The sequence below is a fragment of the Garra rufa genome, chromosome 22 (assembly GCF_049309525.1).
Source record: "Garra rufa chromosome 22, GarRuf1.0, whole genome shotgun sequence".
In the NCBI taxonomy this organism is placed as follows: domain Eukaryota; kingdom Metazoa; phylum Chordata; class Actinopteri; order Cypriniformes; family Cyprinidae; genus Garra; species Garra rufa.
The window spans coordinates 27,720,729-27,748,519 of NC_133382.1; the positions used below are offsets into that span (position 1 = coordinate 27,720,729).

General features: G+C 34.9%; 1 protein-coding gene and 1 pseudogene across 1 annotated transcript; both read right to left on the bottom strand.

Moving 5' to 3' along the window:
• Nucleotides 1-764: 764 nt before the first annotated feature.
• LOC141297464 (uncharacterized) lies at nucleotides 765-12,835 on the bottom strand (annotated as a pseudogene).
• A 1,188-nt stretch (nucleotides 12,836-14,023) lies between these two features.
• On the bottom strand, nucleotides 14,024-22,769 carry LOC141297466 (pleckstrin homology domain-containing family S member 1-like). The gene is made up of 15 exons (XM_073827896.1): nucleotides 22,546-22,769; nucleotides 22,341-22,456; nucleotides 22,036-22,170; nucleotides 21,731-21,806; nucleotides 21,588-21,641; nucleotides 17,881-18,006; nucleotides 17,679-17,797; nucleotides 17,448-17,600; nucleotides 16,913-16,982; nucleotides 15,920-16,093; nucleotides 15,740-15,825; nucleotides 15,583-15,639; nucleotides 14,959-15,051; nucleotides 14,685-14,817; nucleotides 14,024-14,601 (listed from the first exon to the last, which is right to left on the bottom strand). The coding sequence occupies exons 1-15, from the start codon at nucleotides 22,597-22,599 to the stop codon at nucleotides 14,536-14,538; spliced, it is 1,512 nt and encodes a 503-aa protein (XP_073683997.1). The 5' UTR covers nucleotides 22,600-22,769; the 3' UTR covers nucleotides 14,024-14,535.
• Nucleotides 22,770-27,791: the final 5,022 nt, after the last annotated feature.

Below are 27,791 nucleotides of genomic sequence, written 5' to 3' on the forward strand. Positions count from 1 at the left end.
GGCAGGTCCTATTTAAGTGATTTCTTGCAAACAGGTGTGGCAGTAATCAGGCCTGGGTGTGGCTAGGGGAGGGGGGCAAACACTTTTTCACACAGGGCCATGTGGGTTTGGATTTTTTTTCCCTTCATAAAAAAACCCTTCATTTAAAAACTGCATGTTATGTTTACTTGTGTTATCTTTGATTGATATTTAAATTAGTTTGATTATCTGAAACAATATAGTGTGACAAACATGCAAAAAAATAAAAATCATTAAGGGGGCCAACACTTTTTTCACACCACTGTATCCTACTCATAGTCTTCTCTCATACACAATTCTCATACACAAGCTGGCACCTTCCCATTTCTTGGATTAGAGTTTTTATGCTCTTGTAGCATATTCTCCATGCACATCATGGTTCCCCTGTTTTTTTGGTTCCCTTTAAATGAAATGCATGAGACACGTCTCAAGTCAGAAATGGTAAAGCTTTACCCTGGGATCCAACAGTCTGTGTGGACAATTATTTAAGATATCAAATAAAGCAGTGAGTTGATTTTAGACATTTTTGTAAAAGTAGTCTCTAATTATATTAAAAATAGACAAATATATACAACATATTTATAAAAATAATTGCAAAAAATGTTTTAAATGTTTAATAATACTTCACATTCTAACAAAGTGCAAATGCATGCTTTTCTTCAGCATAATTCATGTATAACGTAGAGTACATGTTATTCAGTAATCATCAATCTAAAGAGTGACTGAAACATTTTAAATAATGCATAATGACTATGGAACAATATATAATTGGTTAAATGCTTTGTAAAACAAAATACACAATGACAGAAAAGTTGTATATACACAGTATATAAAGTACCTCATACTGTTGTGCATCATTGAAGAGGTTACAATACATGAACAGTTTAGAATTGTGCATTTTTCAATGTGAATTAACCTTCATACTTATTATAAAGTAATACTTGACTTTTGTCCTTCACATTAACAGATGTGAACTAATACGCCCACTACCACTCACATACTTTCATATACATATATAAAATCTAAATGTTACTTTTCTTTCACACATTTTAAGGTCAATAAATCTAGGAATCACATTGTGTTGCATATTTACATGATTAATGTACAATCAAAGGAGACAAGCTACTTTAGATAACCTGACTGCTTCTTCTGTTCTTCATTTACACCTTGTTTTCCACTTGTATGATTAAACTCGAATGAGTCACAAAGGCACATTTCTAAAATTCTGATGGTGATGAATTCATGTGAGATTTAGTTTCATGTCTTTATTATGTTGGGCAGATTTCAGAGTGCAGAGGCTGGGATCCTTTAAGTCGCCGAATAGTGAGTTTTACCTGCAGGTAATTTCAGTAGCATTATTTATAGCTCTGTGAATGTGGTCGAAAAACACATCCTTTAACTGTGAATCATCCTCTTACCTCGTCCTTGCTTAGTCTTCTTAAGTATGTCTGTATCTCTTCTACTGTGTCTATTAGCAGGTCATTGAAGGCTAGGATCTGATCCCCTTTATGGAAGAGACACGAGTCCTGAATCTTCCGACAGTCAGAGACACTGCAGAGAGAACACATAATACAATGTAAGTTGTTCATTTGTACTACATTTTAAACTGTAATACTGTAATTAATTATCAGTGAGGTTGTACCATGGTTTGCCTTCTGCCTGAGTCAAGATCAGACTGTTTTTCAGATCATTGTGACTAATGCAGATCTCCTTCTCAACATGTGTGTGCGTTTCACTGCAGAATAGAAATATGCATTAATAGAATTCAAACAGATGCCATATTTTTCATGCTAAATATAGCTCTTTTATGCATGATACACTAATAAGAAAGTTAAAAATTGATGACGTCATGCATTGAAGTCAAAATTTACCATTTATTTTCATCTTTCTTATCCTGGTTGACTGCTCTATTGCACACAGAGGACTTGTGACGAATAATGCTGAAAAAGACAACCAAAAAATGTACTTTAGAAGCAAAAAGGCATCACTAATGAAGATCATTTTAGTGTTGAATAAGGGCCAATCCACCATAGAAAACCTCAGAACGATGCTTGCTAAAGTTTCAGTTACATTAGTGATATTTTGGTAAAATTTTGCAGACCAAAAAAGTCCATTGTCAATAGCATAGTGTTATATGAACCAAGCAGTTTTCTGTTGGTCAGTGCAGCAAATTCGCATTACCAGCTTAACCATGAGGAATATGAGTGGGGAACTCCTGAAAATACGGATTTCTATTGAAATGACTGGATTTTCCTTGGAAAATTTTGCAAAGTAGAGGGGGATTGTTCTAGTCAGAGATGATTGCATCAACTAAGATGTTAAAACCATGCCAAATGTTGGCTTTAATCGTAACCTTTATTTGTGACCAGACCTGTTCAGCGAGAATGGAAGTTTCCAAACAACAAAACACACCATTCAGCAATGCTAAGATACAGGTACAAGTTGTTTTGCAGTCTTTAAGTAAACGAAGAGTCACATCTATGTGTCGCATCTAAGGGACAGAGGGGAATGAACTTATAGTGAAACGCCACAGTGACTGAGTTCATCGCATCTCACACTACTGGCACAATAGTGCATAAGGTACATAACAGTGAATCAAGAATTCAGAATTACTTTTTCTGCATGCATGTAGTGTCTGCCTCCTGTTGGTCAACTTTCAAAGCTTTTTGCCTAATCAGAAAAGACCACAGTAAAATAAATCAGTTAAAATGTGTCTGAGAAAATTATATTTTATTAACAGTACATTTAACATTCGTTAAGGGGAACACTTACAATGCTTCCATGGACATGTATACATTTTCCTCTGGAGATTCATCCTGCATTTCGTCCTCCTCATCTTCATCCTCAACAACTGGAATCTGTCAGATAGAGGTTTGAGTTTTATTTTTTCATTAAGAAGCTTTAGAGCATTTGTGTGCATATGTTGAAGAAACTGTTTGGAAATGTATTAAACCTTGAACGCTGCTGGTACTCGAGGTTCGCTGAATTTGCGAGGATAGTCATAATGGCTGGACGGTGACGGGTAAGTGAACATTAATTCAGGTGCTGAACGTCTGTCATCAGACTGATCTTTGGCTTTTGATTGTGAAAAGTGCACAGGTTCAGATGCTGCTCTAAGTCTGTTGTCCTGTGGAAAGAGTAAGGCATTAAATGCAAAAAACTGTAGATAAAAGTTTATATATGCGTACATGTAAAGAGAGAGATTTTAATGTTTAATGTTTACCTGAAGTTTATTTTGTGATCTTTGGGTCTTCATTACCTTGATTAAGGCATTGAGCCAACCATCCACATCATTACTGAAAACACCAGAAAACGTTTAACACTACTGAAAAACTGCATCAGTTGTTTTGAAATAAAAAATAAAAGTTTAAATTAAAAGATTTTCAGAATTGTATTTCCATAATATATATATAACAACATTTAAAGCAGAATGATTAAGCTACTGCGTAAAGACTTAATGAAATCAATATTTTTACTTTATTTCATTTATAGCTCTGTATATTTTAAATCAATTTTAAATTATTTTCCCCTTGATTTTATTTTATATACTTCATTATTTTCTGTATTCTCTGTTTTAATATTTAAATGCTACATATGCTTACATATGCTTTGTGTGTATATCTTCTTCTAAACACATGTCTTCAGAACCAACAGACTTAGACTAAAAGCAACAAAACTTTCATTTCTATTTCATGAAGACTTAAATATTATTTATTATGTCTGCATCATGCTGGCTTTTGTGGAGCTATGTAATGATAGCAATCAGAAAAACTGTCAAAATTATGGTGACAAACCTGTTTTCTCCAATGAGAAAATAGTCTCTAGCGTGTTTTGGTGTGTCTTCCTCCACCTTCATGAACAGCACAGAGAACGGAGAGCACTTGAAGTTTTTCTGGATCCAGTCCCATTTCTGATGTGCCTCAGGGCCAACAAACAACAGGCTGATTCTTTAAAATAGAAAGAGGTTCTCATTATAGTGTGAAAATACCCCATTTATTGATTTATGAGTTTAAGAGTGTTTTTCTTACTTAGAAAGGTCTATCTCTTTTCTTTCACTGTTTGTAAGATATGTCAGCTGGTAGGTGTCTTCACTCGTCTTGGAGAGCACAAAGAAACGACGCTTCCACGATTTCTGTAACAGATATACAAAACTGCTAAGTTTCACAAACAGATGAACTGTCTTTGACAGTTTGCAGATATTTCGGTTTCAGGCTAAATTGCAATATGAGACGTACAGTGTTTTTAGTCAGGGCTGATGAAGGTGGAGACTTGAGCAGGTAGCCAGTGTACAATTCCTCCACCGTTGCTGGTGTATTGTAAAATACTGAAGTTGGTGCTGCAGGAACATAATTAAAATAACATTAAACATTGAAAGTTTTTCAGTTGTTTTCTTTATTTATCTCACTTTTCTCAAGAGGTTTTTAGACTTACTTGGTTTCTTTTTGAGGGACATCCTGATGTTGTTTGCTTTAGTTCTAAAATAAATGTGCAATGAGTTATTTTACTGTAAGCCACTGATATATATCTGATAAACGGATGTTAAAAACAGTGATTTATGATTTTGTGTAAAAAAAAGCAATGTTAGCACAAGACCAATAATGCAAAAGAATTGAACCCTCCACCATAATTCAAATATGCATATAATAACATGCATGACATCTTTATAAAAGTTTTGAACTCTCACATGAATAGTATCAGCATTATTTCTCTACATGTTACAAGAATCACAAGCAGAATCATCATATCAGTAGTAAAATCCTAAAAGATTATTTACCTTGTGTCACCGTAAAAAGGTGTTCGGTTCTCACAATGTTTGTTATGATAGCAGTTTAGGAGGAAGCTAGACGCCTTTTGTCTCTTCAAGGGTGTTATGATGGTAAAAGGAGGAGTTTCTGGTTATATGTAAGCTGAGGTTTAGAGTTCCTCCCATTTGACTGTGTCTGTTATAGGGTTAGGGTTAACTGGAAATTACTAGACAAACATGTTCATGGCATTGTTGTATTGTGGAAACCATCATACTACAAAAATAAATGTAGTTCTTTGACGCACGTGCAGGTGAAACACAAGCTGGCACTTTCACGTTTATTGGATTGTAGTTATTTATGCAGTTAGAAGCTTGGTTCCCCTTATGAATGCAATAGGTACCTTAATAAGTTACCATGCCAGAAATAATTCTTTGTTTCTCTGTGAGCTGCTGGGGATTGTAGGGGAACTCTTGACTGTTGGATTTCCGTAAATACTCTAATGATAATTGTCTTTGCTCCACTGTTTTCCCTGGATTCTTTCCAAGTGTAACACACTCTTGACAGATTGAGATGGGGTTGGGAAGTAATTAGGTGCTTTTATCAATGATGGCTTTTGATTTTGTGTCTCCAAGGGTTAAATAAATTTGTAGTAGTCTATACAGTATATAACAAATAAATGACAGAAATAAAATGTCACAACATGTTTAACTATTTGAATGGACATTAACAATGATCTAATATGTATTATTAGCCTATATGCAGTAATTTTAGGTAATACTTTGAATAAAAGTTTTTAAAAATCTAGATTTTATAGTGATAAACTGTAGTATTTTTAGTGTGAAAACTGATTAGTGTACATAAAGGGTTAAGTATACATTAGAATGTGGTTCAGTGTTGCACTTCTATAGAATAGATGCAAAATTCTGACCTGTCCTTGATTTTTTTCATCTTGCACTTTGCACAGAATGCATACATTCTGATAATTCTTCAACATGGAAGTAAGCCTATGGGTGAGACTTATGATTAATGAATCACTATTATACATGTATTCAAATAATATGGTAATATCAAGCAGCAAAACAAGCTTTTTTGTACAGCTAAAACAGCTGGACGCCAATGAGACTGGAAGCCAGACCCCCCCAAAAAATTACAAATGGCCACTCATCATAATTTTACAAAATATATTTAGTACATATTTTTATATGCTTTTTCTGTATACTAAGGTATTGTTCTGGTCTTTTTGAAAATGAGCTGCCTTGTTCTGAAATCATTGTCTCATGGGCTTTAATCAGTATATTTATTTTTGCAAATGATGTGAGTAGTAAAGGAAAAATAGTAAATGAATGCAAATTTTGTGGTTCATCTCTTTATCACATTTAGTTGAGGTGTCCAATGCAGTGTTGTTGTAAAAACATTATTAATTTTGCTTTATTTTAGTGCAAGTCAGTGAAACAAAATATATGCTTTGCAAAAAATCTTCAAATTTAAATTTATTTGGAAATCAGTTTAACTTATTACTTAATCCATTTTTTCAAAAAAAAGGTGCCGTCATCTTCAGTAACTCTGACAGTAGAGGGTTAAAAGATCCCTTTACAATAACAAGAAACAATTCTTCTAAAATTAGCAAACCTGTTTTTTTCTTCTCTCTCTCTCTCTCTCTCCCCCTCTCTCTCTCTGTCACACACAATAGGCAGATAGCCATGTGCCAATCAACATACCTGCTTATTTTCTATTGAATTCTATTGAATGACTGCAGAGGTTCACTGACGTGTCTCTTTGGTATAAATGCCTGTGTGACAGATGTTTTATTCAGCTTAAAGAAATTATTTGAATACCATGCACACTTGTGTATGAAATGCATGAGACACATTTTCAAGTCAGAAATGTCAAAACGTTATTCATGATTTAATGCATTTTCTGAGATTATTTAAAAAAAGTTAACTCATATTGACTATTTAACTAACTTTTTAAGACAAATTATACAAAATAAAAATCACAAAATATAATACATTACTGTAAAAGTAATCTCTATATTAAAATTCTATGTATATTTATAACATATTTATAAAATAATTGCAAAAAATGTTTCAAAAGTGTAATAATACAACACATTGTAACAAAGTGCAAATACATGCTTTTTTACAGCATAATTTGTGTATGTATTACATAGGCTATGTTATTCAGTAAATCAGTTTTTTTTTTTTGTTTTTTTTTTGGGCTTTTTAGGCCTTTAATGGACAGGACAGTAGAAAGATGACAGGAAATCAATGGGCAGAGAGAGGGGAGCAGGATTGGCAAAGGACCTCGAGGCGGGAATCGAACTCGGGTCGCCGTGAGCACAGTTGCGCTATATGTCGGCGCACTAACCACAAGGCTATTGGCGCCGACAATTCAGTAAATCAGTCTAAAGAATGACAAAAACATTTGAATCAATGCATAATGAATTAGCAATACGTTACTGGTTAAATGTTTTGCAAAACAAAATACACTGACAAAAAAGTTGTATATACACAGTATATAAAGTACCTCATACTTATACAAAAAAGTGCATCTTTAAAACGGTTAAAATACATGAACAGTTTAGAACTATGCAGTTTTCAATGTGAATTCACCTTCATATTATAAAGGAAAACTTGACTCTTGTTCTTCACATTAAACACGTGAACTAGGGCTGCACGATTTGGAGAAAAAATCTAATTGCGATTTTTCTGATCAAAATTGCGATTTGCGATTTAAAATGCGATTTACTACTATTTCATAAAAGAGCTACAGGTTTGATATGGTGGTTTTAACAGAACCAAAGAAAGACCAAGCATAATCACAAAGTATGCTACACTGTTCTACTGTTTATTTAAAACCTCTTAAACATTGTTGCCTTTTTTAAAATAAAGTTGTCAGTTATCATGACAAATTAAGAAAATAACTACAGTATCTTAAATAAAATAAAATGAACAATTAAAATTATATAATAAAATATTATTAAAATCTTAAACTTTTAGGAATCCAAACACACTGTAAACAATTTTACATCAGTAAAACACTGATGATAACCTACATTAAGAGACACTTTGTTGGGAAGTTGAGCCGCTGCTCCCGCTTATCTTTTCCAAATGGCGTTAACGTTATTTGCTCAGTACATGCAGTAGAGACCTGCACTCCTACGGGAGTATAGCGGGACAAAACTTGATGGACGAGTGCGGCTGTTCGGGACGCGGGAAAATAAAATGATTCGCGGGATCCCCGCAAAATAGAAATATCTAAAAAGCAAAATATTGTTATTCATCTATTGCACAAAAGCAGCAAGAACAACTAGTATACAACTTACAGCTATTATCAGTAAGCACAAGGATAGGCAGTCAGGTGTTTAAGTTAGAATCCACTCACTGCTCAAACATTCTTGCACAGTGCTGAATATTGCGTGCCCGCGAATTAAAACACACGAAGTGTAGACATTGTGAAAGATTCATCGTGCATAATATTCATTGTGTTAGAGCTTTATGAGATCGCAAATGAAGTGAGATGTCAACTTTAGCTTTGTCTGCTTGCATTCTGCTCTGGATACACACAGTAGCTCATGCTTGCTCTTAATTCTGTTAAGAATAACAGTGGTTTGTGAATGTTGATGCTTAGCCTATAACAAATATTTTATCGGGGACGTTTATGCTGGGGTTTTGTGAAACTTACGAGATGTTACAAAACTGTTTCATGTAAATTCAATTGATGTACTGAAAAAAAACTATATAGGTTACTTTTATGCGGGCAGGAGCGGGACAAAACATGAATGTCGAGGTAGGAACGGACCGAGATCAACATATTTCTGCGGAGGCGGGACTGAAAAATACGTCCCGTGCATGTCTCTACATGCAGTGTTAAAATGCCCCCTATTGGTTAAACTCTGCATCAAACGTAATATAAGCATGAAGACGTAATATGCACTTGAAGTGACCTGTCAAAAACGACTTATATGCTTGTTACCACATTTGATAATAAATCGAAATAATCGCAGCTCTTGCGATTTGAAAATCGCACCCTTTCAAATCGCGATTTCGGTTTAAAAACGATTAATCGTGCAGCCCTAACGTGAACTAATACGCTCACTAACACTCACACGGGCATATATACAGTCTAAATGTAACTAATTTCTTTCACTCAGTGACATTTAAAGGTCACTGAATCTAAGATTCACATTGTTTTGCACATTTAGATGATTAATGTGCAGTCAAAAGAGGACAAGTTATTTTAGATAACCTGACTGCTTCTTCCGTTCTTCATTTACACCATGTTTTCACCTTTATGATTAGACTCAAATTAATGAATTCAGATGAGATATTGTTTGATGTCTTCATTATGATGGGCAGGGTTCAGAGTTCAGAGGCTGGGATCCTATAGTGTCGCCGAATAGTGTGTTTTACCTGTAGGTAATTTCAGTAGAATTATTTAAAGCTCTCTCACATGTGGTGAATTTTTTTTTTTTTTTTTTTACTGTGAATCATTATCTTACCTCGTACTTGCTTAGTCTTTATCTCTTCTGTGTTTATAAGCAGGTCATTGAAGACTCTAGTCCTGAATCTTCTGACAGTCAGAGACACTGAAGAGGAAAAAGATGAACACACACAACAGTGAGATACACATAATACAATGTAAGTTGTTTATTTGTACTCATATTAATGTTTTATCAGGATAGGATACATTTTAAACTGTAATTAATTATCAGTGAAAGTTATACCAAGGTTTGCCTTCTTCATGTGTCAAGATTGGACTGTTTTTCAGATCAATTTGACTAACACAGGCCTTCTGTGTGTGTGTTTCACTATAAAGCAGAAAAATACAAATGCCACATTTTAAATATATGTCTGTTAAATATATCTGATTTTAACTAGGAAAATATATAATTTTACTTAACAACTGACACACGGATACACTCGTATTTCCAGTACTGAAATGAAGGATGCAACCCCATATTTAAGATAATAATAATAATTGAAGCCCCTCCCCTCGAATGCAAATGAGCCAATGGAAGTTGAGTATCAGTTGCACAGGGACCAGAACTCTGACATCCGTAGGTTTTAGCACCATAGAGAAACATTGGAAGATCCGAAGCTTTCATCAGTTTGATAGTATGTATGCCATAAAATTTTAAAACAATGTGCCTGTGGTACTTGTAACACTGCTTCCAGGTATCCTGAGAGGATTGGCAGTGGAATTTAGAATTTATTTTATTATTCAACATTGATTTTCTGGTTGTCATACTCTTATGAAGTTACATTGTTCATCTGCTCAAATGTCAAATAGCTTTCAAATTAATTTTGGTTACCCACAACATATTTATTTTAAAATCGTTTATGTATCCCTCCATGGCATATTTAAGTCTTACTTAAATGTTCCATGAAAGAGGTGGTCCTTTTTTGTCCAAAAATGATCAAAAACGTACTGGGACAAGGTTTTCACACTGACAGCTGTCGTAAGACAGTGGAAACTCCATTTCTTTGTCCGAGTGAGCAACAGTAACTAAGGGGGGCGGGGTTTACCGATAGGTTAATTGGATCATTTAAGTATCAGCCACTAAAAATCTTAATATGGTGGTTATAGCCATGTTTGAATTGATAAAAATCACCTGTTGTCTGTCTTAGTAGAGTCACAGCTTTCAGTGAAGCTAATGAGAGATTGTTTAGAACGCCTGTGATCATCACTGGGGAAAAAATAAATAAATCAGATAGTCAAACAGAGATGGTGTCAATCCTAAGTGCATTCAGCAGAAAAATATACTATTTTCTTAACAATAAAGGTGCTTCATGATGCAATAGAAGAACCTTTTTTTGTCTTAATGGTTCCATAAAGAACCTTTAACATCTGAAGAATCTTTCTGTTTCATGAAAGGTTCTTTGTTGGTGAAAGAAGGTTCTTTAGATTATAAAAAAGTAAAAAAAAGAGATGGTTCTTTAAATAACCTTTGACTAAATGGTTCTTTGTGGAACCAAAAATGGTTCTTCTATGGCATCGCTGTGAAGAACCTTTTAAAGCGCCTTTATTTTTTAAAAGTGTAGTAGATTTTCCCAACAGCAGTGATTGGTAAATCTGACATATGAATACAGAGAATCTTTCATTGCTAAACTTTCATTGTAAAGTTTTCACTGCGTGTTTAGAGTTTAAATGATGTGATGATTGCATCTGTCAGGTATGCTAAAACCTTGCTAAGTGTTAGCTTTCATTTTAACTATCGTCGAAAACCAGACCTGTTCAACAAGACTACAAAGGTTAGAACTGTCCAAACAGAAAATAAATTCAAAATTACTCTTTCTGCATGCAGGTAGTGTTCGCCTCCTCTTGGTCAACTTCCAAAGCTCTTTGCCTAATCAGAAATGAATTCAAATGTCTCTGAGAAAATTATATTATATTAACAGAGTTCATTTTACATTCCACTAGGCCATAAGGGGAGCACTTACATTGATGCCATGGACATGTATTCATTTTCCTCTGGAGATTCATCCTGCATTTCATCCAACTCATCTTTATCCTTAATAAATGGAATCTGCTTGATAGAGGTTTGAGTTTTATTCTTTTAATAGGGAGTTTAAGAACATTTTTGTGCATATGTTAAAGAAACTGTATGTAAATGTGTAAAACCTTAAGCGCTACTGGTGCTGGAGGTTCGCTGAGCCTTCGAGGATAGTCGTAATGGCTGTACAGTGATGGGTAAGTGAACATTAGTTCAGGTGCTGACCATCTGTCATCAGACTGATCTTTGGCTTTTGATTGTGAAAAGTGCACAGGTTCAGATGTTACTCTAAGTCTGTTGTCCTGTGGAAAGAGTAAAGCATGTGAGCATGCTTATAAATAATGAAATAGTTATATATGCATACATGTGAAGAGAAAAATATTTTAATGTTTACCTTAAGGGTATCATCTGTATGTCGAAGTTTATTTCGTGATATCTGGGTCTTCATTACTTTTACTAAGGCATTGAGCCAACCATCCACATCCTCACTGAAAACACCAGAAAACATTTAACACTACTGAAAAACTGCGTCAGTTGTTTTAAAATGAATATTTTGAGAGTTTAAACTAAAAGATTTCTAGAATTACATTTTCAGGATATATAACAAATTGCAGAATGCAATTAAGCTGATTCCATGAAATCAGTATATTCACAGCACAGGACTTATTGAATTAATTTCTAAATAAATGTGTGATGTTATCTACAAAGGTTTTTTTTTATGTTCTTACAATGTCTTATTCTTTTTCTCCCATGATTTTGTTTCATTTACTTCACTGTCTATTTTATTGAATAGATACTAACTTTTTGTGCATCATGCTGGGTTTAATAAAACTGTGTAGTGAAGGCAATGAGAAAAATGGTCAAAATGATGGTGGCATACCTGTTTTCTCCAATGAGAAAATAGTCTCTAGAGTGTTTTGGTGTGTCTTTTTCCACCTTCAAGTACAGCACAGAGGATGGAGAGCACTTGAAGTTTTTCTGGATCCAGTCCCACTTCTGATGTGCCTCAGGGCCAACAAACAACAGGCTGATCCTTTAAAACAAATAGATGTTCTCATTATAGCGTGAAAATACTAAATACTTAATTTATTTACTTATGACTTTGACAGTATTTTCATTACTTAGTAATGTCTATCGCCCCCAAAGGCTTGTCTCTCCTTTCATTGTTTGCATGATATGTCAGCTGGTAGGAGTCTTCACTCATCTTGGAGAGCACAAAGAAATGACGCTTCCATGATTTCTGTGACAGATGTATAAAACTGCTAAGTTTCAAAAACAGATAAACTGTCTTCGACAGACTGCAGATATTTTTTTTTTCAGGTTGAATTGCAATATGTGAAGTACAGTGTTTTTAGTCAGGGCTGATGGAGGGGGGGACTTGAGCAGGTAACCAGTGTACACTTCCTCCACCGTTGCTGGTTCATTGTAAAATACTGAAGTTGCTGCTGCAGAAATAATTAAAGCAACATTAAACACATAGATGCAGTTTAATTTGAGTTTTTCAGTTGTCTTCTTGATTATCTAATTTTTTTCTCAAGAGATTTTTAGACTTACTTTGTTTCTTTTTGTTGGACATCCTGATGTTGTTTGCTTTAGTTCTAAAATGGATGTGAAATATTTTTACTATTTTAATATTTTACTCTTAAGCTACTGACATATATATCTGATAAACAGATGTAAACAACAGTGATTTATGATTTTGTAAAGAATAAAAAAAGGAACCCTCCATCATATTTCAAATACTGTACTGTATATAATAACATGCAGGATATCTTTATAAAAGTTTTAAATTCTCACATTAATAGAATCAGCATTATTTCTCTACATTTTACAAGCACCACAAGCAGAATAATCACAGCAGTAGCAATATTCTGTAATATTAATGCTTTACCTTGTGTCACCGTCAAAAGATATTTAGTTCTCACAATGTATATGTTATGATGGCAGGAGGAAGCTAGCTTATGCTGGTAAAAGGAGGAGTTTCTGATTATGTGAAAGCTCAGGTTTAGCATTCCTCCCCTTTGACTGTATTAATATGTTTGGAAATAACCAGACAAACGTGTTCATGGCTTTGTGATCTTATGGAAACCATTGTACTACAAAATAAATGTTTCTGAAACATGCTCATGTCAACTCATAGTCTCAGACACAAGCTGGCACTTTTTCATTTATTGTATTATAGTTATTAATGCAGTTAGAAGCTCTTTGTTCCTCTTATGAATGGAAGAGGTACCTTAATAAGTCTTTGTTTCTCTGTGAGCTGCTGGGGATTGTAGGAGAAAATCTTGCCTGTTGGATAAATACTTGTCTTTCCTCCACCGTTTTCCCTGGATTCAGCTTTAATTCAGCTTAAAGAAATTATTTGAATACCATGCACACTTGTGTACATAATGCATGAGATACATGTTCATGTCAAAAATGTCAAAACATTACCTTGGGATAAAATAAAGCAGTCCATGTGTTTTAATGCAGCATTCAGAGACTAATTGAAAATAGTCAAACCATATTATCAACTACCTATTTTTAAGACAAATTATAAAAAATAAAAATCACAAACTGTAATACATTTCTGTAAAAGTGATATCTAATTATATTAAATTATATTATAAAATAAGTGCAAAAAATGTTTTATTAATAAAAGTTTATTAATACTTCACATTGTAACAAAGTGCAAATACATTCTTTTCTACAGCATAATTTGTGTACATCTTACATACCTTTAAGCTACATGTTATTCAGTAATTATCAAATTAAAAAGATACATAATGTCTAGAAGCAACGCATTGTTGATTAAATGCTTTGCAAAACAAAATACACAATAATAGAAAAGTTGTATATACATAGTATATAAAGTACTTCATACTGTTAGGATTGTAAAAAAAAGTGCTTCTTTAAAAAGGTTAAAATACATTAACAGTTTACAATTGTGTGTTTTTCAATGTGAATTTACCTTCATACTTATTATAAAGTAATACCTGACTCGTCCTTCACATTAACAGATGTGAACTAATACGCCCACTACCACTCACATAGTTTAATGCACATATATATACAGTCTAACTGTTACTACTTTCTTTCACTCAGTGACATTAAAGGTCAGCGAATGTAAGATTCACATTGTTTTGCATTTACCTGGTTAATATACAGTCAAAATAGAACAAGTTACTTTAGATACTTTACTGCCTCTTCTGTTCTTTATTTACACCTCGTTTTTAACCTGTATTTCTAATATCTTGATGATGATAAATTCAGATGACATTTCATTTCATATCTCCATTATGATAGGCAGAGTTCAGAGTGTAGAGGCTGGGATCCTATAAACCGCCGAATGGTGAGTTTTACCTGCAGGAAATTTCAGTAGAATTATTTCTAGCTCTCTGAATGTAGTGATACAATTTTTTTTTAACTGTGAATCATCATCTTACCTCGTCCTTGCTTAGTCTTCTTAAGTATGTCTGTATCTCTTCTACTGTGTCTATTAGCAGGTCATTGAAGGCCAGGATCTGATCCCCTTTATGGAAGAGACAGGAGTCCTGAATCTTCCGACAGTCAGAGACACTGGAGAAGAAAAGGATGAACACCAACAATGAGAAACATAATGTAAGTCGTTAATTTGTACTCATGTTAATGATTTCTCTATCAGGATAGGATAGATATTAAACTCTAATAACTGAAATGTATTATCAGTGAGAGTTGTACCATGGTTTGCCCTCTGCCTGAGTCAAGGTCAGACTGTTTTTCAGATCATTGTGACTAATGCAGATCTCCTTCTCAACATGTGTGTGCATTTCACTGCAGAAAAGAAATATGCATTGATTAAATTGACAGATGCCACATTTTTCATTATAAATATAGCTTTTTTATGCATAATACAGAGATGACGTCATTCAGGTGCATTTTTGTGGAAAATTGTAGTAGTAGCTTTTTCAAAAGATGCAAAAAAGTCTAAATTTACAGTTTATTTCTATTTAAATGACTGGATTTTACATGCAATGTTTTGCTGAAGAACAACAGAGGTGAACTGTTCTAGTCAGAGATGATTGCATCTCGTAAGATGTTAAAACTATTGCAAGTTGGCTTTAATCGTAACATTTATCTGTGACCAGACCGGTTCAACAAGAATAGAAGTTTCCAAGCAGCAAAACACATCATTCAGCAATGCTAAGATAAGTGCTTTGTAGTCTTTAAATAAACAAACAAACAAAAAAAAAACACATCTATTTATGGCATCTGAGAGGGGAATTACACATTACTGTCACATTTGTCACATTACTGACAAAGTAGTGCATGAGCTAAATAAGTGAATCAAGAATTCAGAATTACTTTTTCTGTGTGCATGCAGTGTCTGCCTCCTGTTGGTCAGCTTCCAATGCACTTTGCCTAATGAGACCACACACACAAAAAAACAATTATTTTACTGTATTTAAACAGAGTACATTTCATATTCTGCTAGGAGTTCCTAGTTAAGGGAAACACTTACAATGCTGCCATGGACATGTATTCACTTTCCTCTGGAGATTCATCCTGCATCTCGTCCTCCTCATCTTCATCCTCAATAAATGGAATCTGCTTGATAGAGGTTTGAGTTTTATTCTTTAATAGTGAGTTCAAGAGCATTTTTGTGCATATGTTAAAGAAACTCTATGGAAATGTGTAAAACCTTGAATGCTATTGGTGCTGGAGGTTCGCTGAGCCTTCGAGGATAGTCATAATGGCTGTACATTGATGGGTAAGTTAACATTAGTTCAGGTGCTGAACGTCTGTCATCAGGCTCATCCTCAACCATTGGTTCCAAACTTGTTCCAGGTACAGATGCTGATCTAGATCTGTTATCCTGTGCAAAAAGTAAAGCATGTGAGCATGTTGTAGATACTTTAAATATAAATGATCAACATGTACATTTCTAAACAAAAAAATAAATAAATGAATAAGTTATATTGCAACAATAATAATATAAAAATAAAAATAATAATAATAATCGCTGCATAATTGCCATATTCATTATTAAAAAATCTTTAGGTGTGTCCAAACCTTTGATAGGTAGTTTATATACATGTTAAAGGAGTAGTTCACTTTCAGAACAAAAATTTACAGATAATGTACTCACTCCCTTGTCATCCAAAATGTTCATGTCTTTCTTTCTTCAGTCGTAAGGAAATTATGTTTTTTGAGTAAAACATTTCAGGATTTCTCTTAATATAATGGACTTCTATGGTGCCCCCCCCGGTTTGGACTTCCAAAATGTAGCTTCAAAGGACTCTAAACGATCACAGCCGAGGAAAAAATGGTCTTATCTAGCGAAATTTTTAACCTCAAATACTAGTCTTGTCTAGCTCGGCAGATTAAAAAGTATATAAGTTAAGAAAATAACAGATCGTTTTGACCATTCTTCCGTGGCTGGGATCATTTAGAGCCATTTGAAGCCGCATTTAAACTGCATTTTGGAAGTTCAAACTCATGGGCACCATAGAAGTCCATTATATGGAGAGAAATCCTAAAGTGTTTTCCTTAAAAAACACAATTTCTTTACGACTGAAGAAAGAAAGACATGAATATCTTGGATGATAAGGGGGGGGGGGGGGTACATTATCTGTAAATTCTTGTTCTATAAGTGAACTACTCCTTTAAGAGAGAGAGAAAATTTTATGTTTACCTTAAGTTTTCGGGATTTCTGGGTCTTCAGTACCTTGACTAAGGCATTGAGCCAACCATCCACATCGTCACTGAAAACACCAGAAAACATTGAACACTATTAAAAAACTTCATCAGTTATTTGAAAATGAAAATTAAGAGTTTAAACTAAAAGATATATAGAAATACATTCAAAAGCAGAACGATTAAGCTACTGCTTAAAGACTTCATAAAAATCTCACTGTCTTTTTCTTTTATTTCCCTTTAATTTCATGTATCTCTTCATTTACTTCACATTTATTTTGCTTATTGTCTATTTCATATTCGAATACTGCATGCTTTGGAAATGCACCAAATGTTTAGTAATGCCGATAAAGCTTTGCTGACTGTTATTCTGAAGGCTCAGTTTTTAATGTGAGTATCTGCTTCTGTACAAATGGTTTCAGAACTATTAGACATAGACACAATTTTGATTTCATGGAGGCTTAAATATTATTATTTTTGTCTGCATCATGCTGATAGTAGTAAGAAACATGGTCAAAATGGTGGTAGCAAACCTGTTTTCTTCAATGAGAAAGTAGTCTCTAGAGGGTTTTGGTGTGTCTTCTTCCACCTTCATGAACAGCACAGAGGATGGCGAGCACTTGAAGTTTTTCTGGATCCAGTCCCACTTTTGATGTGCCTCCGGGCCAGAAAACAGCAGGATGATCCTTTAAAACAGAAAGACGTTCTCATTATAGTTTGATACTTCATTTATTTATTTATGACTTTAGCAGTATTTTTCTTACTTAGAAAGGTCTATCACTCCCAAAGGCTTGTCTCTCCTTTCATTGTTTGCATGATATGTCAGCTCGTAGGCATCTTCACTCGTTTTGGAGAGCACAAAGAAACGGCGCTTCCATGATTTCTGTGACAGATATATAAAACTGCTAAGTTTCACAAACAAAGGAACTGTCTAGGTTTTAAGTTGAATTGCAATATGAGACGTACAGTGTTTTTAATCAGGGCTGGTTGAGCGGGGGACTTGAGCAGGTAACCAGTGTACAGTTCCTCCACCTTTGCTGGTTCACTGTAAAATTTTGCAGTTGCTGCTGCAGAAACATAATTGAAACAACATTAAACTCATCTATGCCACTCAGTTTAACTTGAGTTTTTACATTTTCCTTCTTTGATTATTCTATTTTTCTCGAGAGATTTTCAGACTTACTTAATTTATTTCTGTTGGACATCTTGTTGTTGTGGCTTTAGTTCTATAATAGATGTGAAATGTTTATTTACACTGACATATATCTGATAAACAGATGTAAACAACAGTGATTTATGATTTTGTTTTAAAATGCAATGGAAATTAACCCTCCACTATATTTCAAATTTATGTCTTTATCAATGTTTTAAACTCAGAGTTTCAGCATTATTTTTCTAAATGTAGCAAGCATCACAAGCAGAATCAAGATATCAGTACCCATATTCTATAATATTATTTCCTTACCTGGTGTCTCCGTAAAAAAATAGTGTCCTCTGAAAAAGGTATTCAGTTCTCACAACGTGTATGTTATGATGGTAGTTTAGGAGGATAGCTAGAGGTCCTTTTGTCTCATCCAGAGTGTTATGCTGGTAAAAGGAAGAGTTTCTGGTTATATGTGAGCTCAGGTTTAAAGCTCCTCCCTTTTAACTGCATCTGTCATTTATTTGTGGAAAAACCAGACAAACGTGTTCATGGAATTGTGACATTGTCAAAAACATCATACTACAAAAAAACTTTTGAAGCATGTGCAGCTCTGACTGAAACATGCACATATACACACATAGTCTCATACATTTATTGGATTATAGTTATTTATTCCTCTTAGAAATGCAAGAGGTTACATAGTAAGTTATCTTGCCAAAAAATAATTCTCTCTTTCCCTGTGTGCTGCCAGGGATCGTAGGGGGAAATCTTGACTGCTGGATTTCAGTAAATACTGTAATTGTCCTTCCTCCAGCCTGGATTTTATCCAAGTGTAACATGCTCTTGGCAGGGTGAGGTGGCGTTAAGAGGGTTTAGGTGGTTTTATGATTGATGGTATTTAATTTGCATCTCTGAAGGTTAAATAAATGTGTGATAGTTAGTGCCAGTATATGGGAGTGTAAGTGTGAGAAACATTTTTTTTTTTTTTTTTTTTTATTGTTGCAGTTTCTTTTGTTCCTGGGCTAAAAATAAAGGCAAACTTCCTGGCAATGGTTTATCTAATCTGTACTTTATACAGAATTCACAGATACAGATGAATTAACCAATTTGGAATACATATTGAAAGCAAAAAATTTTATCATGGGAAAACTTTATAATCAAAAATGCTACATGCAATATAAAATACACAAAGAAAATGAAAGGATTACTCCACTGTGCTAATAATTTATTTACCCCTCATGTCTTTCTTTTTTTTTTGCAAAGAAAAAAGTTTATTGAGGAAAACATTCCAGGATTTTTGTCCATATACACTTTTAAAAATAAAAATAAAGGTGCTTTTATGATGCCATAAAATTCACAAAAGTTTCTTTGTGGCAAAAGAAGATTCTTCAGATTATAGAAAGGAAAGAAAGAGATGGTCTTTGACTGAATGGTTCTTTGTGAAACCAAATTTTTTTCTTTTATGGTATCGCTTGAAGAACCTTTTAAAGCACCTTTGTCTTTAAGAGTGTAGTGTACTTCAATGGTGCTCAGCCGATTGAAGGTTAAAAATGAAGTTTAAGTGCAGCTTCAAAGGGCTCTACACAATCCCAGCCAAGGAATAAGGGTCTTATAGTGAAACGATCGGTTATTTTATTAAATAAATAAATTACGATTTATATACTTTTTAATCTCAAATGCAACTCTTGTCTATAGCTCTGCGATGCGCATGTGTACTCTGGACACTCTGGTTGACTTAGGGTATGTCGGAAAACTACTTGTCTAACTGTCTTGAACCAGAGTTCAGAGAGTACACATTGACAACTCTGACAAGAGGAGCATTTGTGGTTAAAAAGTGTACAAATATATATATATTTTTTAAAGAAAATAACCGATCATTTGACTAGATAAGACCCTTATTCCTTGGCTGGGATCATTTAGAGCCCTTCGAAGCTGCATTAAAACTGCATTTTTAACCTTCAGTCTGTTGAGCACCATAAATGGAAAAAAATCCTGGAATGTTTTCCTCAAAAAACTTGATTCCTTGAATATCATGGACATGAATATCTTGGATGACATGGGGGTATGTAAATGATCAGAATTTTTTTTTATTTTGAAAGTGGAGTAATCCTTTAATGAACTTAATTTGTTTGTGGAAAAAACAAAACAAAAAAAGCGTCATTTTAGGATATCAAGATATATAAAATGTCGGTTAGTTTTGAGACTCTATGTTAGAGAACAGACATACCAATAAAACTGATATCAGAAATCTTTCATTGAACATACAATATAGTTTTAATGAAATGTACATGTTAAAACCGGTCATAGTTATATTTAATTTTCTTTACTTTTCACATCAAAACAGTTTGAACATGTATGTGTTTCAAAATTTAATTTTAAATATATATTTAGTACATATTTACACATGCCACAGAATTTCCTGTATTGTTGTCTTTGAAAATGAGCTGCCTTGTTCTGAAATCATTGTCTTGTGGTCATTTGCTTTAACCGGTATATGCATTTTTGTAAATGATGTGAAATTTTCAGTACATTAACACAACTTTTGCAGTTCATCTTATCACTATTAAATCAGGTGTTTAATAAAGTATTACTGTAAAAACATTATTCATTTGCTTTGCTTTAGTGCAAGTCAGTGAAACAAAATGTAAGATTAGCATATAAATAATCCTGTTCAATCTTAAAAATACATATAGTTTGAACTGTAAAATTCAAACAACAAAACTCTTGTTTTTCAGACTGTTGGTCTGTTGTGACAGTTAGCACTCAGTAGTAGTTGAGGATGAAGCCAGAGTTGTTATTCATTCTGACAATTCATCTGTGTCATCATCTTCATGATTGCTTTCTGTTGTTAGTTTAGTCTGTCATGAGCAAAAAGAGAGTGAAAACATTAGTAAAGTATGTTTGTGTGTAGAAGTTTGCATTTCCTGTCATATTGTTGTGTCTACCTTATTTCTCCTCACTTTTATCGGAGAAACATAGATGGGGTCATAGGTCACAGATGATGTAGACTCATGTGTAACATATTTAATTTGATTCCACTCTGTTTTCTGTCATTGGCACAATATAGATGATGATATTATTCTCTTGTCTTATTACATTACCTCACAGCTACAAATAAAATCCAGTAATAATCAGAATATGTCAGAGATCTCTGAGAACTCTGAGAGCAAAGGGTTAAATGACTCCCATTACAAAAATAACATGCAGTGTTTCCTCTCTCCTTCCAGACAACAGGCAGATTATTTTTAGTTTGTTTGATAAAATCATTATGGGTTGCAAACAAGATTAATGCAGCTGATTATTGTTTTAAATAATAGTTAATTAGGACTAAACTGTGTCTCCTCTGGTGTTAAAAATTGATTCTCAAAAATAGTTGGGAAACCTTGCATTAGCAATAAATAAAATACCAAAGATAGGCATCATTAATTATAATAAAACCTGTAAAACCAGTTGCCAAAATTATACCAGCACGTTTTAGCAGCACGTTTTAGCAGCACGTTTTAGCAGCACGTTGCATGTGCCAGCATACCTGATCATCGTCTGATTGTGGAGGTTCACTGATGTGTCTGTGTGACCCGAATGTCTGTGTGACAGAAGTTTAATTCATATGATTCAGTTTAAACAAATGATTTGTATACCATGCACACTTGTGTACGAACTGCAAAACATTACCTTGGGATCCAACAGTCTGTGTGGACGATTATTTAAGATGTCAAATAAAGCAGTGAACCATTTGTCCATCTCCCAACTGCACAAATATGTTAAAGTGCATCATTCAGAGACTATTTAAATGTGCTTAAATCATATCTTGACTATTGAGCTTTAAAAAAAAAAAAATTATAAAAAAGACTAAATTAAATGCATTCCTGTATCTCATTTATATTTAGAATGTGTGCATATTTTTTTAAACATTTCCATTCAATTTATGCCATGAGAAAGAACAAGAAATCAATACTCCCAACACATTCAGGACAAACCTGTTTTCGCCTATAAGGAAGTAGTCTCTTTCTGGCACTCTAATAAACATTACACTCGAAGAAGAACATCTGAATTTGTTATGAATCCATTTCCACATAGTGTGCATCTCGGGGTACAAGAACATGTATGTGATCCTAAAGGACAGAGAGAAAAAGAAAAGATGATTTCTTTTTTTGTCTCACTGTGCAATAATTATTGTACAAGGAACGTTTGTCGAGACTAACTATGATGTTGATAGTGTAATGATATGATACAGGAAGTCTGATTAGTTTTAAACAGTGCCGAGTGCAAATATTGAACATACTTAGACAAGTCAATGTCTCCCAGTGGTTTGTTCTTCTCATCATTTTTGTAGTACTTCAGTTGGCATGTGTTGTCTCTGTACTTCAGAAGAACAAAAAACCTCCTTTTCCATGATTTCTGCAAAGAAGTAAAAGAAAAAATACAGCATGAGAGAAATTAGCCTCACCTAATTTAATCACCTGTTCTTCTCTTCCAGAGAAACATACCTGGGTCTTGAACTGATTCTCCGGGGGAGATTTGTAGAGGTATCCAGAACACATTTGTTCCTCTGCTCCATGTATGTAAAACACATAGTTAGTATCTGCAGAGACAAACAATAATCAAAACAGCCACATGCTAAACTTAATATCATAAAATCACAGTGCTTTGAAAGAACACACCTGCCATTTTATTTTTCAGTTGTGGCGAGTAATGGAATGCTGTCAGTGTGAACCTGAGAACAGATTAAGCTGTAGTTACATAGATAGTATAATGAATGATTTCAGGTGGCAAAGACTTGAAAATCGAGAGGTTCTTAAATAGTTCAGTTACACTGTTTCTGCACATGATGTGCATTTTAAATGTTACCATTCATCAGAAATATGTCTGCTAGCTGAACAATAGATACCATTGTGAGCAGCACAAGCAAGAAAAAAAGAGAAAACAGTTCCTCACATTGACAACCAACCTAAACGTAGTTTTGTTTGACATATTTCTTCAAATGGTTTGTTAGTAAATATGTACTAAATGGTGACTTACAGTAAGATGTAATTTGCTATCATTGACGCTGTCACAGATAATGTAAATCAGACCACACTATTTCTTTTAATTTTACCTTTCTGATGCAGCAATCAAAATTATACAAATAATGTATGCTGGTTTAATTTTAAAAAAGTATTATTTGACTGAAAAATCTGTTTTCTGTACCTGATATAGATGCTCCCTGTCTGTGAGAACACAAAATGTGGTTAAAACATATGAGGAAGTTTACACCATCAGTGAAAAATCTTAGAGGTGATGTCACAAGGAAGGCGGTGATTGGAGACGTATTTGTTATGTACTCAAGCAAGAAAAACTTGTCAAGTAGTACTTGTCGAGTTTAAACCCACTTTTTGAATTTGCATTCAAATAATATGAGACTATATTGTTGTCCCTGTAATGTAACACACATTATAGCCACAGATTGCATGTTGCCAAAGATGCATTGCTAGACTTATGATCTGACATTGGAGGTGAAGTCATTTCTGCCACGACTGAACTGAACTCCTCCCATCTGCCATTGGTTATAAAAACAAGTAGCCCCGCCCTAAACTCGCGTCATTGGTTGAGCTAAAAGTTGTGGAGCTAGTTGGGAATTTTGCACAAACAGAGCAATGTTTTAATAGAGGTATAGAGTTTCATTTTTTGGGAAAATAAAAAAAAAGATATTAGACACAAATTTCCCCATAAAAAGTGCAAGTTGGATACTGGATTGGAGAATATTAAAGGGATAGTTCACCACAAAATGAAAAATCTGTCATTAATTATTCACCCTCATATCGTTCCAAACCTGTAAGACTTTCGTTTATCTTCGGAACACAAATTAAGATTTTTGATAATATCCGAGAGTTTTCTGACCCTGCAAGGACAGCAACGCACTACCACGTTCAAGGCCTATAAAAATATCTCATATAACATGAGGGTGAGTAATTAATGACAGAATTTTATTTTTTTGGGTGGCCTATCCCTTTAAAAACCAAAGGGTGTATTTTTACTGCAATTTTTACAACAGAAAATTACAAGGACCTCTAATTCGCATTGACAATTTTTGCATTGCTACAGTGCCTTGCGAAAGTATTCATACCCCTTTTTTATCACATTTTGTTACATTGCTGCATCATGTTAAACTGCTTTAAATTACTTTTTTTATTATTTAATTTTTAATAAAAGCAAAAAACAGTTTTTTTTACATCTTTGCAAATTTATTAAAAATAAAAAAACACTTAAATTATTCCATTGCATAAGTATTCGTACCCTTATCTGGGACAGTTGAAATTTAGCTCAGAACCATTTATATTATTTGTAGATGTTACTACACTTTGAGTTAGGTTAACCTGTGGCAAATTCAATTGAATGGGTATGATTTGGAAAGGCTTAATAAAAGGTCTAACAGCTGAAAATGCATATCAGAGCAAAAACCAAGCCTTGAGGTAAAAAAAAAACTGCCTCTAGAGCTCAGAGACAGGATTGCATCAAGCCACACATCTGGGGAAGAGTTCAGAAACAATTCTGCGGCATTGAAGGTTCACGGAAGCATGTAGTCTCCATTACCCTTAATGTAGGAAATTTAAAACAACCAGGACTCTTCCTAGAGCTGGCCTTCTGGCCAAACTGAGCAATCGTTGGGAAGGGACTTGTTTAGACTGGTGACCAAAAACCTGATGGTCACTCTAGTGGAACTCCATAGTCATATATGCAGATGGGAGAAACTTACAGAAGGACAAACATCACTGAAACACTCCAAGGATCTGGGCTTTATGGTGGTGTGGAAACACACTTGGAATTTGCATGAAAAGTACCTACAGGACCCTCAGACTGTGAGAAACAAGATTCTGTGGTCTGATGAACCTCAATTCCAAACATCATGTTTGAAGGAAACCAAGCACTGCTCATCACCTCCAGAGTACCATCCCAAAAGTAAAGTGTGCTGGTAGCAGCCTCATGATGTGAGGCTGAGGGATTTGTCGGAGTAGAAGAAAAACTTAATGCACCAAAATATTGAGATATTGAGCCTTAATGAAAACCCAGAGCATTCAGACCCTCAGACTGGGCAGAAGGTTCACTTTCCAGCAGGGCAATGACTCTAAGCACACAGCAAGAGTGGCTTATAGACAACTCTGTGAATGTCCTTGAGTGGCCCAGCCAGAGCTTGGGCTTGAACTCAAACATTTCTGTAAAAATCTGATAATGTCTGCCAGACCCCATCCAAGCTGACAGAGATTGAGAGGTAAAAAGGTGAGGCAAAGAATGGCAGATAATTGCCAAATGTTGCTGTGCAAATCTTGTTGCATCATACCCCAAAAGACATGAGGCTGTAAAGGTGCTTCAGCAAAGTACTGAGTTAAGGGTATGAATACTTATGCAATGTACTTTTTTTTTTAGTTTTTAATACATTTAAGAAGTTGCGACAATTCTGTTTTTGCTTTGTCTTTATGGTGCATGGAGTGTACAGTCGTGGTCAAAAGTTTTGAGAATGACACAAATATTAGTTTTCACAAAGTTTGCTGCTAAACTGCTTTTAGATCTTTGTTTCAGTTGTTTCTGTGATGTACTGAAATATAATTACAAGCACTTCATACGTTTCAAAGGCTTTTATCGACAATTACATGACATTTATGCAAAGAGTCAGTATTTGCAGTGTTGGCCCTTCTTGTTCAGGACCTCTGCAATTCGACTGGGCATGCTCTCAATCAACTTGTGGGCCAAATCCTGACTGATAGCGACCCATTCTTTCATAATCACTTCTTGGAGTTTGTCAGAATTAGTGGGTTTTTGTTTGTCCACCCGCCTCTTGAGGATTGACCACAAGTTCTCAATGGGATTAAGATCTGGGGAGTTTCCAGGCCATGAACCCAAAATTTCAACGTTTTGGTCCCTGAGCCACTTAGTTATCACTTTTGCCTTATGGCACGTGCTCCATCGTGCTGGAAAATGCATTGTTTTTCACCAAACTGTTGTTTGATTGTTGGAAGAAGTTGCTGTCGGAGGGTGTTTTGGTACCATTCTTTATTCATTATGAGTGAGCCCACTCCCTTGGATGAGAAGCAACCCCACACATGAATGGTCTCAGGAAGCTTTACTGTTGGCATGACACAGGACTGATGGTAGCACTCACCTTTTCTTCTCCAGACAAGCCTTTTTCCAGATGCCCCAAACAATCGTAAAGAGGAGAATATGACTTTGCCCCAGTCCTCAACAGTCCATTCGCCATACTTTTTGCAGAAGATCGATCTGTCCCTGATGTTTTTTTTTTTTTTGGAGAGAAGTGGCTTCTTTGCTGCCCTTCTTGACACCAGGCCTTCTTCCAAAAGTCTTCGCCTCACTGTGCGTGCAGTAGTGATGCGCGGATGGCGGTTATATCCGCGGGTCGGGTGGGTCGGGTAATAAAAAAATGCATTCTGATTATTTGCGGGTGGGTCGCGGGTGGATGAGATAAATCAATAATGATGCAAATATTAACTACATTTTCTAAAACTTGAACGTGTTTTAAATATGTTTTTCATCAGGCAGACGATTTCATTTGTGTGCGTGTGTGTGTTTGCCTGTTCTAAGTTTTTGGTGACAGAAACGGTGATATTCCATATAAAGTTTGAAGGGAGTTATGCCCGTGCTAATGCTATTGAGCACGGTAATGCAGCGGTGTAGTGCATTGGTCGCTTTGCGTTTACCCACTTCTCTCTGATGCGCATCATTCAGAAGTGTCCTGCATTAGCCAAAATCATGACAGTCCAACACATGAATAGCTAATTTAGTCGCATGTTAATAAATTGAAATATTCCCTAAAAACACCCAGTAAAGACAGTGATGTGGTCAGGACCGTGGCGCCGGCTTCTTTTGAAATATATTTGACGATTTTGCCTGATGCGTCCACAGATGCTGCCTGTTCATTCTTACGCGAAAGCATGTCAGGCTAGGTGCGCAGTGGTAGGCTATAATTATTATTGATTACTTATTTGAATCAGTAGATTATAATGAAAACAATACCTTAAAAATGAAAAGAAGCAGATTTTTACGCTCAGACCTTTCTTAAACTGGTGAACCCCTGTAAACTTCAGTCCAAGCATGCGTTCAAATACTAAGTTCAGAGCGGCTCTAATACAGAGAAAACCCGACCGATTTCGTCAGAGATTGCGGAGAGTCGCATCCAGATGTCAGTTAACGTTATTCTTTTCTGCATGGATTTGGCTTAAAATCATGATGAGTGATAAACGTATAAGTGTGCAGCGATTTGCAGATCAGCTGAATCAATCTGCTGTTAACATGAACCATTAATTTATCATATCATCATGCAAAACTAAGAATTACAATACGTGTAATATGACGATCGGGTGCGGGTCGGGTGCGGTTATCTAATTCAGAGAAAAATATAGGTGCGGGTCTCCATCCGCGCATCTCTAGCGTGCAGATGCGCTCACACCTGCCTAATGCCATTCCTGAGCAAGCTCTGCACTGGTGGCACTCCGATCCCGCAGCTGAATCCTCTTTAGGAGACGATCCTGGCGCTTACTGGACATTCTTGGACGCCCTGAAGCCTTCTTTACAAGAATTGAACCTCTTTCCTTGAAGTTCTTGATGATCCTATAAATTGTTGATTTAGGTGCAACCTTAGTAGCCACAATATCCTTGCCTGTGAAGCCATTTTTATGCAATGCAATGATGGCTGCACGCGTTACTTTGCAGTTCATCGTGGTTAACAATGGAAGAACAATGATTT